Source organism: Macadamia integrifolia, chromosome 12, assembly GCF_013358625.1.
Source record: "Macadamia integrifolia cultivar HAES 741 chromosome 12, SCU_Mint_v3, whole genome shotgun sequence".
Lineage (NCBI taxonomy): Eukaryota > Viridiplantae > Streptophyta > Magnoliopsida > Proteales > Proteaceae > Macadamia > Macadamia integrifolia.
The window spans coordinates 6,129,359-6,143,023 of record NC_056568.1 but is presented as its reverse complement, the minus strand read 5'-3'; the positions used below and the strand labels follow the sequence as shown (position 1 = coordinate 6,143,023).

At 38.5% G+C, this 13,665-nt stretch overlaps 1 protein-coding gene across 5 annotated transcripts; it reads right to left on the bottom strand.

Annotated features, from left to right (window-relative positions):
• Positions 1 to 2,881: 2,881 nt before the first annotated feature.
• LOC122057592 lies at positions 2,882 to 13,365 on the bottom strand. 5 transcript variants are annotated; one of them, XM_042619743.1, is made up of 14 exons: positions 13,235 to 13,365; positions 12,304 to 12,455; positions 11,948 to 12,075; positions 11,661 to 11,814; positions 11,421 to 11,530; positions 10,903 to 10,986; positions 10,767 to 10,815; positions 10,552 to 10,643; positions 9,330 to 9,468; positions 9,061 to 9,140; positions 7,150 to 8,981; positions 4,393 to 4,503; positions 3,521 to 4,305; positions 2,882 to 3,157 (listed from the first exon to the last, which is right to left on the bottom strand). In XM_042619743.1, the coding sequence occupies exons 2-13, from the start codon at positions 12,394 to 12,396 to the stop codon at positions 3,743 to 3,745; spliced, it is 3,435 nt and encodes a 1,144-aa protein (XP_042475677.1). In that variant the 5' UTR covers positions 12,397 to 12,455; positions 13,235 to 13,365; the 3' UTR covers positions 2,882 to 3,157; positions 3,521 to 3,742. The 5 variants fall into 5 exon arrangements, with proteins under 5 accessions (XP_042475677.1, XP_042475678.1, XP_042475680.1 ...); XM_042619744.1 differs by having other exon boundaries at positions 12,304 to 12,446; positions 13,235 to 13,359; XM_042619746.1 differs by lacking the exon at positions 13,235 to 13,365 and having other exon boundaries at positions 7,150 to 7,326; positions 7,381 to 8,981; positions 12,304 to 13,213.
• Between the last annotated feature and the right edge of the window lie 300 nt (positions 13,366 to 13,665).

Genomic DNA, 13,665 nt, shown 5'->3' with positions numbered 1-13,665 from the left:
TTTAGGTTGATGGGTCTTTGTCATTCACCCTAAGGCTATGTTAATTTTGTTGATTACAATGTATACTTTGTCCAATAGACAATAATCTTATAGTATTTGGCAATGCGCTTATGTTGTCAGCAACTTTTCTTCAATTGTTGGGGGATAAAAATCCTCAGTTATCACTCCTCAGTGACATTATCTGCTCTTCCTAGCCAATCAATGACTGACTTACTCTCCAGCTTCCCAGCTTCCTTCACTGACTTTATGACTGACATGAATGAATTCATGAATCTATCTGAACAAATGACTGTCAACATGAATGAATGCTGTGCTGCCTGTGCAGGCTTCCAGCTGTGGATGGAGAAGATGGCAATGACCTTCCAAGTAAACCAAACGGCTATGCTTTTTCAAAGGGTTTGCACACGTTCAAATATGTACATGAAGTGGGGAAAAACAAACACATGAGTTGGCTGCAGTCCTTGGATTTTCAAAGATTCCATTTCATTTAAGAACCTTTTCTAAAGTGCATTAGATGTGGTCTGAGACCTCCAGGGTACAAGTGCCCTACTGCACTATGTGCCCTACTGCACTATGTGCCAACCAACTCGACTAAGCAGCTGACCACAAAAGAACATAGTCTAATAGTGAACTTATTTTCCTCAAATATTTATACCTCTCTCTCTCTCTCTCTCTCTCTCTCTCTCTCTGATGCATATGATGTAGATTGACCAATTTTATAGTACATCCTCTTATACAGCCTCGGTATTTTCGTTTAATGTATACAGTCTTGGTTTTCTTCTTCTGACCGTAGGAGACTTAGGATTTTCAGTCTCATACTGACCTTGAAGAGGCAAGGCATAGAAGAGGAAGCAAGCAGAATTATAGAAGTGAAGAGAGTCGATGATCAAGACAAAAGCAGACGAAGTGAAAACTGAAATTTTCTGTAAAAATATGTCATAAATAATAACTATTTTCTGTAAAATATTTTACAGTGAAAACAAACAGTATAAGATAAGTTTATCTAAACTGAACTCAAGAATGAGTAATACCCATAGAAAATGGAGCTGATATAGAGGCCAGTGTAGTGAACGATGAAACAGAGAAACAAATGAAGCAGTGTCATCAATGGATTCTTTAACATTTCATGAGTAGCCTGATATCAATGGTGCAAAAAATTTCAAAACATAAATTTACAACTAACCTGTGTAAACTCCCAATTCAGGGTTAAAGTTTCTTTGTTTATTGAAACAAACCTTCTTGAGTGTTTTTGGCTGTCCCTATTTTGTTCTTCAACGACAAAATCCAATCTGGGTCATGACTTGAATCTACAATCATGTGGTACTGAATTCTCGGCTAGTAAACAAAAACTTGAACCCAACACATCAAATCATCAACTCAATCTAACATCCTCTTCTGATAGCCGGAATTTTGACTGACATTCAATGGCTGATCCAGAATTCCAGATTCGAGATTTGTTTCCAATGGCTGCCCGCTTAGCCATCCAAACCTGGCATAATCACGTGGCCCCTGCAACTAGACGCAGTAGGCGACAAAATGACACCCTCTCCCATGTAAAACCCAAAAATTCCACCCCTTATTTGAGAGCTCTTTTCCCTAACAAAAAACGGGCTCTTATATAAAATGGGCTGGGTTCAAGCATGGGCTGTAACTCTCAAAGACTATTTTTCTCGCTCAAATCCCAGCCCAAATGATTAAAATAAAGATTAAATTTTTAATAGGGAAAAAGTTCTGAGCCTGAGACGTACTGCTCACCCTCTCACATGGGATTATTATTTATTTTCTAACATAAAAAATTATTAAAAAATCATTATGAGAAAATGGAGAATATGCTACTTGTTCAGAGAACCCTCACACTTCTTATACTATATTCATAAATGGGATGTGGGCAGCGCACCTTCCACCCGCAACAACGGACAGCGGGGTAGGCGTACTCCCCCACAGAAGACGGGGTGTGGGCATAAAGCCTCGTATAGGAAGCTCAACTAGCCAAGGCTGCCGCGTTCGGAGCTTCACACCATACCATGACCTCCCGAACCAAGTTAACACCCACACTTCACTAAAGCTCTGCCTGATTGCAAAATAAACCAAGGGAAGTCAATTTTATCGGCGTTCAGAACCAAAATTTTCAAGTCTGAAATATAAAGTAGAAAGGAGACCGACACCAGATTTGTACATATCAAATGGAGCCAACACCAATAAAATAGAAAGTACAGGGACTGAAGATGGGATAAAATAGTCCAAAAATCAAAAAAAAAAAATCCAATTTCTGAAGAAAAACAAGAGGTAGATCCATCCAATCTGGACTGATACAGATGGATCAGTATCAAATCCGGACTGATTTGGATGAACCATATTCAAGTATTGTTCAGACCACCCATATCCACTGGGTAGTCAACACACAGCTTACCTGGCTTATCAGTATCAAATCCGGACTGATTTGGATCAACCATATCCAAGTATTGTTCAGACCACCCATATCCACTAGGTAGTCAACACACAGCTTACCTGGCTTATCAGTATCAAATCCGGACTGATTTGGATCAACCATATCCAAGTATTGTTCAGACCACCCATATCCACTGGGTAGTCCACACACAGCTTAACTGGCTTATCCAAACTTCTTTATGGATGGATATCGGACTAACTGGTAGTTAACACAATCCTATTACCATGCGTGATTGGCCATTTTACTCCCCAGCGCACCTGCCGCTGAGCCCAAAACTAAAAGCAATTGATCGGATCCCAACAGAGCTGGAGGTCCAGCAGGACGGGCTAACCATCTCCCTAAAGACAAGTGCAGCAGATACAACAAATGTAGGAAATGAAAAAGGAAAATCCTGGCCTAACAACATATACAAGTGTACACAACATCCAGGTATATGAGAAATAAGGTATGGTATGCACATTTTAGCTAAATTCTTCCCAACTCAAATATTCAATCCAAACAAATCTTTCAAGCACTATGAACAAATTAACAGTTTTTTCAGGATTCGGTTCTTCAGTTACGAAACTGCAATAGCCCAGCTTTTCACTCTTCTTTCCAAAATGTGACCATAACAATCCCCTCTGGAGGCCCCTCTGGAGGGAGAATCGGAACACCAGTTTGTTCCATATGAATACATTCAGGCTGACGGTTCTCCTTACAGCTGCTTACCTGTTCATCAGGGATACCACAGTCGCATAAAATAATATGAAACGCATCCATCGGGGGAAGTCTGACATTCATATACAATTCAGCACGACAAAACCACTGCCTGCCTGTCTGGGCAAAACCCCTAAGAGATCAACTATGCCAATAACCAACAAAATCAGTTGATTCTGTCATCTGAAAGGTAGATTCATGCAATGACACTTTGCAATATAAATGAACAAAGTAAAAACAAAGAGTAGCATTCATCCAAGCCTTTCTGATTTTTGGCCCAGTAGATCTCTCAAAAAACAGTGTCCTGATCCCATGCATGCCCCACATTTCATATGAATGAAGATACTATGTAAAAGATATAAAAGTGTTACTCACCTTCCAAAATCTAGAAACACAAGTGATCAACGTTTTGTAACCAAGAAGTAGTAGAGCTCAATCAATTTTCTTCAAGCTTCCTAACAGAGAACTATCTGCCCAATGTAACCAGGTACAATCAACAACTCTCAGAGCACAGATTGTTCTTACGCACATGGTCACCTCTGCTCCATCTAAAGGAACGTCAAGCCAGCGAAAGGAATGTTCCACCTCAAATAATGATTACATCCCAAAAGCTCTGTTGTACAAGTCACCACTAGGCATTCTGTACTTCAAATCCTCATAACCAGGAATAAACTTGTTATATCCTAGTCTCTCATTTCTCAGTATCTCTGCCATACCCAGGTCATTACCAGCCTGTACCTCATTCCAACCATCCCAATGACCATTTTGAAAGTGTGCATTTCTGGATTGTTGGAGCGACAACTGTGCAAAAGGGGTCAGGTTGCTAGCTTGTGACTGTTCTAAAAGCCTAGAAGGAATACTGTAGGGATCATTGAAGGAGTATCTATCACCAATATGTTCAGCAAATCTGAGGTTCTGGTGAGCGGAGATGGATTGTTGCATCAACAACTGAAGCCTTGCATCATTTCCAGGAGTAAGCTGTGGAGCGAAACCTGATCTTATATCTAATCCTGAATTATTTATCCCATTCGGCAGCCTGCCCTTGCCAACAGCCAATATTGCAGGATCAATAAACTCAACATCCCCAATGCTGCTAATGTTTCCAGTTGGTGGTGCCTGATACTGATTTCTGAGAGAGGAACTTTCGAGCAAATGATTCCCTGCATTGGAATTAGAAAATGTGAAAATAAAATGGTAAAACTAGATACCTGAAAGTGTGATAACATAAAACACAATAATAGAAATACCAGTAGGAACTTCAAAATATTGGTCCATTCTCTCTTGAGAAGAGAAACCAGGAGGTGGGGCCCTGCTTGGAACTGTAAATCCTGGTGGTACTGAAATTTGAGCTCTAGGAACTGTCCAACACACCAGCCATGGAGAACAAGTTAAATTCACATAGTACACTTTTTCTAATTCAAATAGTACAATTCTTCTTTTTCTTTTATTATTTTTTGGGGGGTGTTTGTAAATATATGGGTTGACATCTGATGATAAATTGATAATCCAGTTATTGAACATGAATGAACTGGCTTAAAGGTGTCAATCTCCCACAATCAAAAGGGGGAAAATTTCCCCCTTCCCAAAATAGCATAATTAAAATCGTCAAGAACTGCCAAGCACTTAATGAGTTAATTCCCCGTCATGAAACGAAAAGAAACAGAAGCTGGTGAAAATTATATGATATGCAACATTAAATTGGGTTATCCACTAGTCCTGCCAATACATCTACTTTAATGGTTTATGTTTTCAAACTAGCATTCTGAATTAGCTTATAACCAGCCTCTCACAATTAATACTATAAAAAACGACCAGAAAGGAAATTAATTCAATGGTTCAGAACTAGCATCATTGTACAACATAGAGACCCCTTTTCCATCACCATGTGGCCTCTTCCATGAACTCCCCTACTAAGTTCAGTGTTTTTAGCAATCACCATCACTTAATTTATAGAAGTCCAAATGACCGACTGATGCAAGAACATTCTTAGCTGCCAAAAGGATGGCCAGGATTTGCTCAACATATCAATAAGTTTGATTTTTGTAACCAAGGTACATAACTGTCTTTTTCTACCTTTTCGGCTGGTTTTTTTTTTTTTTTTTTTTTTTTTAGGGGGGGGGGGGGGGTGGGGAGAGGGTTCACTTGATTTATTTGGGGATTGTGCCCATATCAGCAGGCTAAACTGATTGTCCTGCATCAGTGGCCCAACTGAAAACAGAATTCATGTAACTCCTTTTTTGTTCCAGAAATCATGAGAGTATGGTAGGTTGGAGGATGGAAATGGTTTCCACTTAAAAGAATTCCATTCAAATATTTCACTTCCAACAATTCTGCTAATATAGTTTTGCTTTAAAGGGCTACTTCCAACAGATTCCGAAACAGAAATAGCGGCAGAATTAGTGACAATAATAATGATGATCACCAAAGCATAAAATTGTTGGTACTTCTTATATCTTAATGGATACCTACATGAAAAGCTGATTCTTCCTCCTCCCCAACAAAGCATCTCTTACATATCCAGAAACTTCTTGTGAATTGATCCCAACCACTTCTCAACTCTCGGAAACTCCAAACTTCTGGTATGCAAGGATCTCTGCTAGACACAATGAATAAGTTATAACTTCTGCCATCCCACTATCCCCATCTTTCCCCAAGTGTTTAATCTTCAAATGTAAAATCCATATGTTGGTTGCAAAGCCCCTCAAACTATCTCATTCCAGGTTTCATCTGAGCAAACAATTCCATACCAGCCTTACATCATCATACATGAGACAACAATCAACCTGCAATCTCATCTGTTGCACCCACCCAACCCCACCACCACCACCAAGTATTTTTCTTATATTATCTTTTGCACCCCCCCCCCCGGTGGTATACCACAACATACAAAATCAAATCACGCATATTTTCGCATATTTTTCTTCAACTACCCTTCTCACAAATGATAGTATCCCAGTTGAATCTCCAATAACTACTTTGAAATCCAATCCTAGTTCACCAAAGTAACTGATAAGATAACCAGACATCCAAGCTTCTTTGGCCTGCAAAAACACAGTGACCATTTGCATGGTGAAACTACTCCCTGTCACCTATTCCCAATGCGGTTCCACATGCAGAAACAATGCAATCAGTGTTGAAACCACATAAAAACCCCAAGAGACAATCAATGTCAAGCACAAATAGAAATTTCAAGCCACATTTTGAGAGTGGATGGCGAGTTGGAGACATGAACTGTAAACCAACTATACTCTATCCAGTTTTCAAGGTCAGACCATCAGGATACTACACCCAGATGTTCAAAATGGCAGCTGAAGCTCCTTCAGAAAAAGAACTAAAGGTGAACAAACGATCGTTGTAAAACTCAAACCACAACCTCTCATACTGAAACTTCACTAAATAATAGCTTAACACCACTTCTAGAACATCTTGCCCCTACATGGATTTCTACCATTTGGACAAACAAGAAAACCTAAGAAAGTTGTAACTGTAAGGAATGATAACCCATTCAGTAACCAATCCTCAATGGGATATGGATAATGGTAGATGAAGAATACACAAAAAAGTCTATTCAAGCTTCAAAAGCACTTGTTACACTGCTACCAGAAGTCCAAAACAAAGTACACAAACATAAACATGGATCATTAGCCAATCGAGAAAATAGAAATAGTTGTTGCCCACCTTTCCAAAATCAACTAAAACACTATCACATTCCTTTTCAGTCAATCCAACAATGCCTAAATCGAGATGTCAGAGAACTTAAGGAAGGCCTCAATGTAAAATCGGGTTCACCAACATGCATCCTAGCCTTTCTCTAGTAAATAAGCTCATACCAACTGGTGGTAAAGACCTGCCAAAGAGAAGCATCGCATGGAACAAGATGTTGCCCATGAAAATAAATAGCAGATACTTGCGTCCAAGGTTGGGGCCCAGTTTTGGGCCAAGAGAGAGATAAATACAAGAGAATTTTCAGAAGGAACAATAAACAAGGCGAAAACCATACTCACCAGATAGCTTATTAGAAGAGACAGGTGAATGGTTGCTGAAATAACTATCTGATTCCTCGAAAATGCCAGGTGAAAAACCACTCCGATTCTTGTCAAAGTATTGATCCCTGTTTTCAAAAGAATCTTGGGGGACAGAATGAAGCTTGTCAAAGAAATGATCCCTGTTTTCAAAAGAATCTTGGTGGACAGAATGAAGCTTGTCAAAGAAATGATCCCTATTTTCAAAAGAATCTTGGGGGACAGAATATTTCTTTGTCATATACCCAATTGTATTGAAAGAGGGCTCCAAGCCAGCTCCTTCATACGCAAAACCATCGTGTCTTGCGAATGAGAACCTTGATTGATTGCTGTTTTGTGCTTTCCATGAACTTGATATTTTATGAGAACCATGTTGTTTATCAGTTTCATTCAACAATTTAGCAAAATTGTGTGAGGTCAATGAGTCATCTGAGGAATCAAAGTCCATTGACAAGATATTTGAGATGATGCTGCTCTCTCCCATATCCAAAGCTACATTCTTTTCAACACCGACTACACCATTGTTGTTTCTGCCCAAAAATTTTCCTTTCTCTACACTTGATAACACATCGGAATATTCATAAGTCGCATTAACTTCACTGGGGCCGCCAATTTCATTCACATTATATCCATTTAATGATACTGAATCACCAGATTTATATGGGAAAAAGGAGTCATCAACTTTTGTATTTACAGTTTTTGTATTTGCATTATCAGGATTGCTACTTCTGCATGTTTCGCTCTGTTGCCAAGTTCTGCTATAATGATTTGTGACCTTGGGTGTATTATACAAAGACGACGGATATGATGAACTGATGGTTTCGGAAATTGTATCTACATAATCTGGATTGCTATTTCTGAATGTTTCGCTCCGTTGCCAAGAAGTTCTACTATCATGGTTTGTGATATTGGGTGAAGTATGCGAAGGCAGATATGAACAATTGATCTCTTCAGAAACTTTCAGTCTTTGACTATCAAAAGTTTTTAAGTCCTCCACTTTACTGCCTACATCTTGCAAAACTTGTGCAGGTGAATTAGATCCCCAATCAGGTTGTTCAACCGAACCAGACTGACCATCAAACAATGCAGAAACTTTCCTTGAGGGCTGCAAGCCTAAAGGTTCTCTATATTGATCAGAATGAGGTTGTGAACCTTGACTTCCAGATGATCTGAAATCAACATGATTTGAAACCGAGCTATTAGATCTTATGGAGTCGGGAAGCTCAAAACCAGGTTGGTGACTTCCAGATGATCTGAATTCAACATGGTTTGAAAAGGAGCCATTAGATCTTAAGGAGTCGGGAAGCTCAAAACCAGGTTGGCTTTCTACGTTCATAGACGACAACCTCAAGCATAAACTCTGGATGTTTGCACTTCTGGAAATATTTCCGTCCTTAGCTGGAGTAGAGTTACAAGAATGTCTGTCAATGTCTACCGAATTTGGCACAGTAACGACCCTGTCTTTATCCTTAAATGCAGAAGGAGACAAATGGTTGCTGTAAATAGATGAAGCTGTCTCTAGGCAATCTGCAGGTGTATCTGATACAGGCCTACAACTATCTGTAAGAACATATTGTTTTGAAGAGTCCAATGATCCTGATCTACCAATAGGATGTTTCGAATGACTTTCTTCTGTTACCATGGATTTCTTTCCTAGATCATTATGCAATGTAGAAGACTGAGTTGTGTTTGTAACCACTGAGGGAAGCACCAATGAATCATTAAATGCATCAAGTTCTTTTTCTTGTTTAACAGGCCCATTAGAAGAGACCAAACTTGGAGCTGGAGACCGACAATTTGAAGCTCGCATACCCCTGGAAAGCATAATAGCTACCTTTAGCAGTAGTATTTCACATAACAATGGAAGAGGCCAAACAAAATTAAATGGCCTACCATGATGCTGCAGCAGGAAGCGCTATAGATCTTCCAGAGCAACCATTAGGAGGAGAACCTTTAACCTGGCTTACAGGATTCTGGCAGAAAACACAAACAATTTACAATCAGAAACAAGACGATACATCAAGTACCCTAACCAGTTTACTTAAACAATATGTAAAGTAGAAAATCATCTGATTATATCTCTTCAGCTTCCAGTCAGAAATAGCCAGTAGGAAAACATTTATTTCTGCAAAAAAAAAAAAGGCTAACATCAAATGGCTTACACTGGGGGCACTTTTAATGATAGGTTTGCCAGAAGTAGCAGCGCTGCTGTTACAGTAGTCATCTGCTGGGGGAGGCAACACATTCCCTGAACGCCTTTGCAAATTATATGTAGCACCAGTAATTTGTTGAACTCTACTCCTTTAAAACCACTATGTGCGTCAATAAGCCATACCACGAAGCTACCACTGAAGAAAATGCAATTTACAAGTAGAAGTGCATAGCAGGAGCAAAAATGAACCAAGAAAAGAGTTTGAAACAGGAAGCAGGGCAGCAGAACCCTTACAGTACAAAAAAAAATCCGAATTGGCCATAATGTGAAACTATGGTAAAGAGGCATTTATATGTACACAACCGTGAAAAGAAAGTACAAGTGTTTAAGATGAACAAATAGAAGGGAAAAATATTAAATAGCAGAAGACAAACAAATGTAATAGAATGACTGATTTCAGCCCAATGGAAACAGTGACAGTTACAAACAAGAACCCCCCTCCCACCTAAGCAATGAGATGGTGAAATTTTCCCATTATAGATTTTAAGCTACTATTTATTTAGCAGAGGGACTCCGATATGAAGTTTTATTTCAAGCCTTGATGTCAAAAGCTCTTCAAGGATTTTTTTTCCTGGGGAAAAAAAGCTTGGTACAAGGTAGGGAAGGAATTGCTTCTTGCTTTTTGCTTAATTCTCTGTTTATTGTGGTCAAGGACTAGTTTCCTTTCCAACAGATTTGCATTTGTTTTTTACCCTCCAACCCCCTGCAGACTAGCAGGAATTCCTCCAGTAGATAAAATTATTATATGGTTTGGACAACAGTTATAAATTAGAGACCACTACACTGAATAGTAGTGCAATAACTCACACTAATACCAGACCCCCAAAAAAATTTGTGCCAAAGCTTTTTGGTTGCAAGCTGGATTCCTTTCCAGCTTTTACACAGATGCGATGGTTAAAGCATAGGTTAAAGATTACACAGATGCAACTATTAAAGCATCATATTCTTTAATGCCATAAAAAGTAGTTACAAGCCGAATACACAATTCTAAATGCTTACACAGATGCAATGGAATAAAGCATTATTCTTAATTACCATTTAAGAAGTGATGATGATAACAAAAAAAAAAATCGTAAGTAATGATATTCAGGACGACAAGCATTTTCATGAACCATGTCAATATATCATTGGGAAGGAGATAAAAGCACTTGAATTCAGTTGCAAGAATATACCTTGTATAGGCTGAAATTATCTCATCCTTTGTGAAACTATCCTCTTGTGTACCAATGTCATGCAAATATAAACAATCTGGATTGGTGCAAGGCTGTAAAAATAAAATAGTGTTCTCAGCGAAAAATAAAACAAGCTCCTTTGCAGCTTCTACGTAAGGGAAATATTGACTGAACAAGATTATGCTTTGCCAGATTAAAAAAAATAAAGTTCATACCACATTTCTCAACCATGCATGACAGTATTTTGTGGTTCCAAAGCATGCTCTGCAGGAACAAGCTCCAATAGTGACTCAAATATGATAACGCCATGTACAACTCTGTAATCATTGGAACAGAAAATTTTGTGCTTACCTCAACGGTCTACCTTCCAAGACAAAACCATGTACTGATTGAATACATCGAACAGCTTCCTCCTCTTTTGAGTAAGTAATATATCTGAGCCAAAAGTGACAAAATGGAACTAAAACAATTGTCAACAAAAGATAAATAAATATATAGGTACACCAATGCCTAAACCATAAGCCTAATCAATACCCAATTCTATGGAAAACAGGGAAACTTCGTACAAAAATGCTAATGATGATAAACTGTGAAAATAAGGAGCAAACAAATAGTTGAAACACTTTCTGGGAATTGACAACAGCAACAAGAAAAGAAAATAAGTGTCAAGCGAATCGAATATTATTTTGAAACATGATTTGTAAGTTAAACAATTCAATGACTCAAATTCATTGACCAGAAAATCACAATAGTTAGCATCACTCGACTTAAAAGTTTGACTCAACATAGTTCCAAAAAAAAAAAGGTGAAAACAGAGCACCACCCAAATTGTGTAAAAGCTTAACGCAATGACAAGAACTAAAACTTACACACTACAAGTGTTGTTCGCAGAATGCTGAATAACACCCCCAGCTGTTCGAGAAATAGACACCTTCAAAACCTTGCCATATTGCCCAAAATATTCCTTGCGTTGAAGGAGCTGCTCAGTAAAAAGAAAACCAGTTCAGGTGCCATAAAAAGAATCCAAAAATCAAACTGCAGATTCTTCTTTTTCAGTCTGTCAAATATTTAAATTAGACTAAAGGATCAGACATGAAGAAACTACCCACATCTTCATCTGCTAAATTATAAGGTATCCCAATTATGTAAACCAGGTTCCGCTGAATTACTCTAACACTGCTAAGGTGCTTCCTTCCCTCAGAAGTTTTTGGCTTTGCCTTATGTGACTTCAATTTCCTCTCCGAACTGATTTCAGCCACCAACCTGACCAAAAGATAACACTGTGAGAATTCCAGCTTCTTTCCCCCTCCCCACCACATACACTTCAATTTTTTTTTAAAGAAAGAAATAATATACATATATATAACACAAGAAGATGATTAGAAAGGAACCAAACCTTTCACAGTTGGCAGCCATTCCTACAATTTTTTCTTTGTCATAAGCTGTGCGGCATGCCGGGCACTTTCCTTCTGCCTCGTCTTTCTCAGCCATGTCCATTATGTGATGCCAGCACCATACACAAATCTGCAAATATATAATGGATTATAGAAAAAGTAAAATGAGTAAATGTGAAAACACTAGAAGAAAGCAAACAATACGGCTCCCAAGGCAAAACCACCATAAAAATTAACTCCCCATCATCACAAAATAAGTTTTACAACATTCATTTAAAGATAGCAGGCAGTAAATCAAAGAAAATACTCGCAATTAGAAACCACTTTAATAAAATGAACAAGAAATTGTGTTTCACACCTCATAACCACATTTGCAAGGCTTCAACTGCTGATCTGTCAAGTCCATCTCTTCAGCGCAGAGAGGACACGTCTTCTCAGCCTCGTCACTCATGGTTCTCCGGAAACAAAAAGAGGGAAGGGAATTCCAACCAATATAAGAATCTGCACCTCCTGTTTACACATAAGTTTCACAGACGCAACGCCAAAATGGCATCAAACAAAAAGCTTGTCCTAAAACGTTGTGAGTAAAACCCTTTGAATGCGTACATATATAGCAAGCACTCTAACATGAAGATCATGAAATGTAGAAACATATTACTCAAAATAATAAAAAAATACTTCAACATGCAGAGCCTTGAGTATAACAACACTAGTCACAGAGTGCGGTTTACATACTACAGATTTTCTGTGTGCAAGACCATCATATATAATACTCTACATTTAACTCTAATCCGCAGTACAGTCGATGGCAAAACAAAACTAAACACTTCCTCTACAAATCACAAATCAAACCCTAGGATTCAAAATTCAATAAAAAAATCCCAATTAGTTTAGAAATATATTACAACAGAACCAGCAGAGCATAGAAGTAGCATAATCTAACCAAAAGGAAAACCCCGAGGGAAATCTATGGCGATAACATCATAGATCATGATAAAACTCAAAACATAGCAAATCTCCTCGAATCGAGATTCGTACATTAAACAAAGAATTTCAAAACCTAAACGGGAAAAATAAAAAACGTTGAAGGATGCAGATGAGAAGAGAGAAATAAAAACAAGTAAACATGCATAGCAACAAAATAAACAACTTCAACAGAATCGAAAATCCCAAAAGCGATTCCCAAAGTGAAAAGACTTCGATCCTTTATTTTTCACACAAACGACGATCGAAATGTCGAAAAAACAGAAATAGGGTTAGGGCTTTGGAATTCGAGCTCGAAGCCTTACAGTGGCGGATCGATGAGCAGAGGAATCTGTAAATGAGGAGAAAAAGGCGATGGAGGAAACTGATAGCCCGGTGCTGTATCGAAAACCACAGGTCCGAGACGCTCACTCTTTCTGGATGGATTTGTTGATCTGCTGTTTCCTGCGTCCCTGTCGTTATAAATAATGACGTATTGTTTCAATACCCTCCGACTTTCATATAACTACGGTATTGCCCTTCCAATTGTTGTCGAAGCTTCGGTGATTTTGTTACCAACTATACAAAATTACTGAGTTGCCCTTTGTGTTATTGCTCGGAGCATTATAATATTCCCTTCTCTATGTTTCTTCTCTCCATCGTCGACCAAACAAAAAAAAAAAGAAATCTCCATCGTCCAACCCATGGTTTGAGAAGTCGGTATCGGGAATGGGATCGGTGTATGCCGATATCAATC

Excerpts from the sequence above, each read along its gene's own strand:
- LOC122057592 (XM_042619743.1), bottom strand. The coding sequence starts at position 12,396 with ATGAGTGACGAGGCTGAGAAGACGTGTCCTCTCTGCGCTGAAGAGATG. Across the intron at positions 11,531-11,660 it reads ATAATTTAGCAGATGAAGAT|CTCCTTCAACGCAAGGAATA; the intron begins GTGGGTAGTTTC and ends TTTACTGAGCAG. Across the intron at positions 9,141-9,329 it reads TCATTAAAAGTGCCCCCAGT|AATCCTGTAAGCCAGGTTAA; the intron begins GTAAGCCATTTG and ends GTTTTCTGCCAG.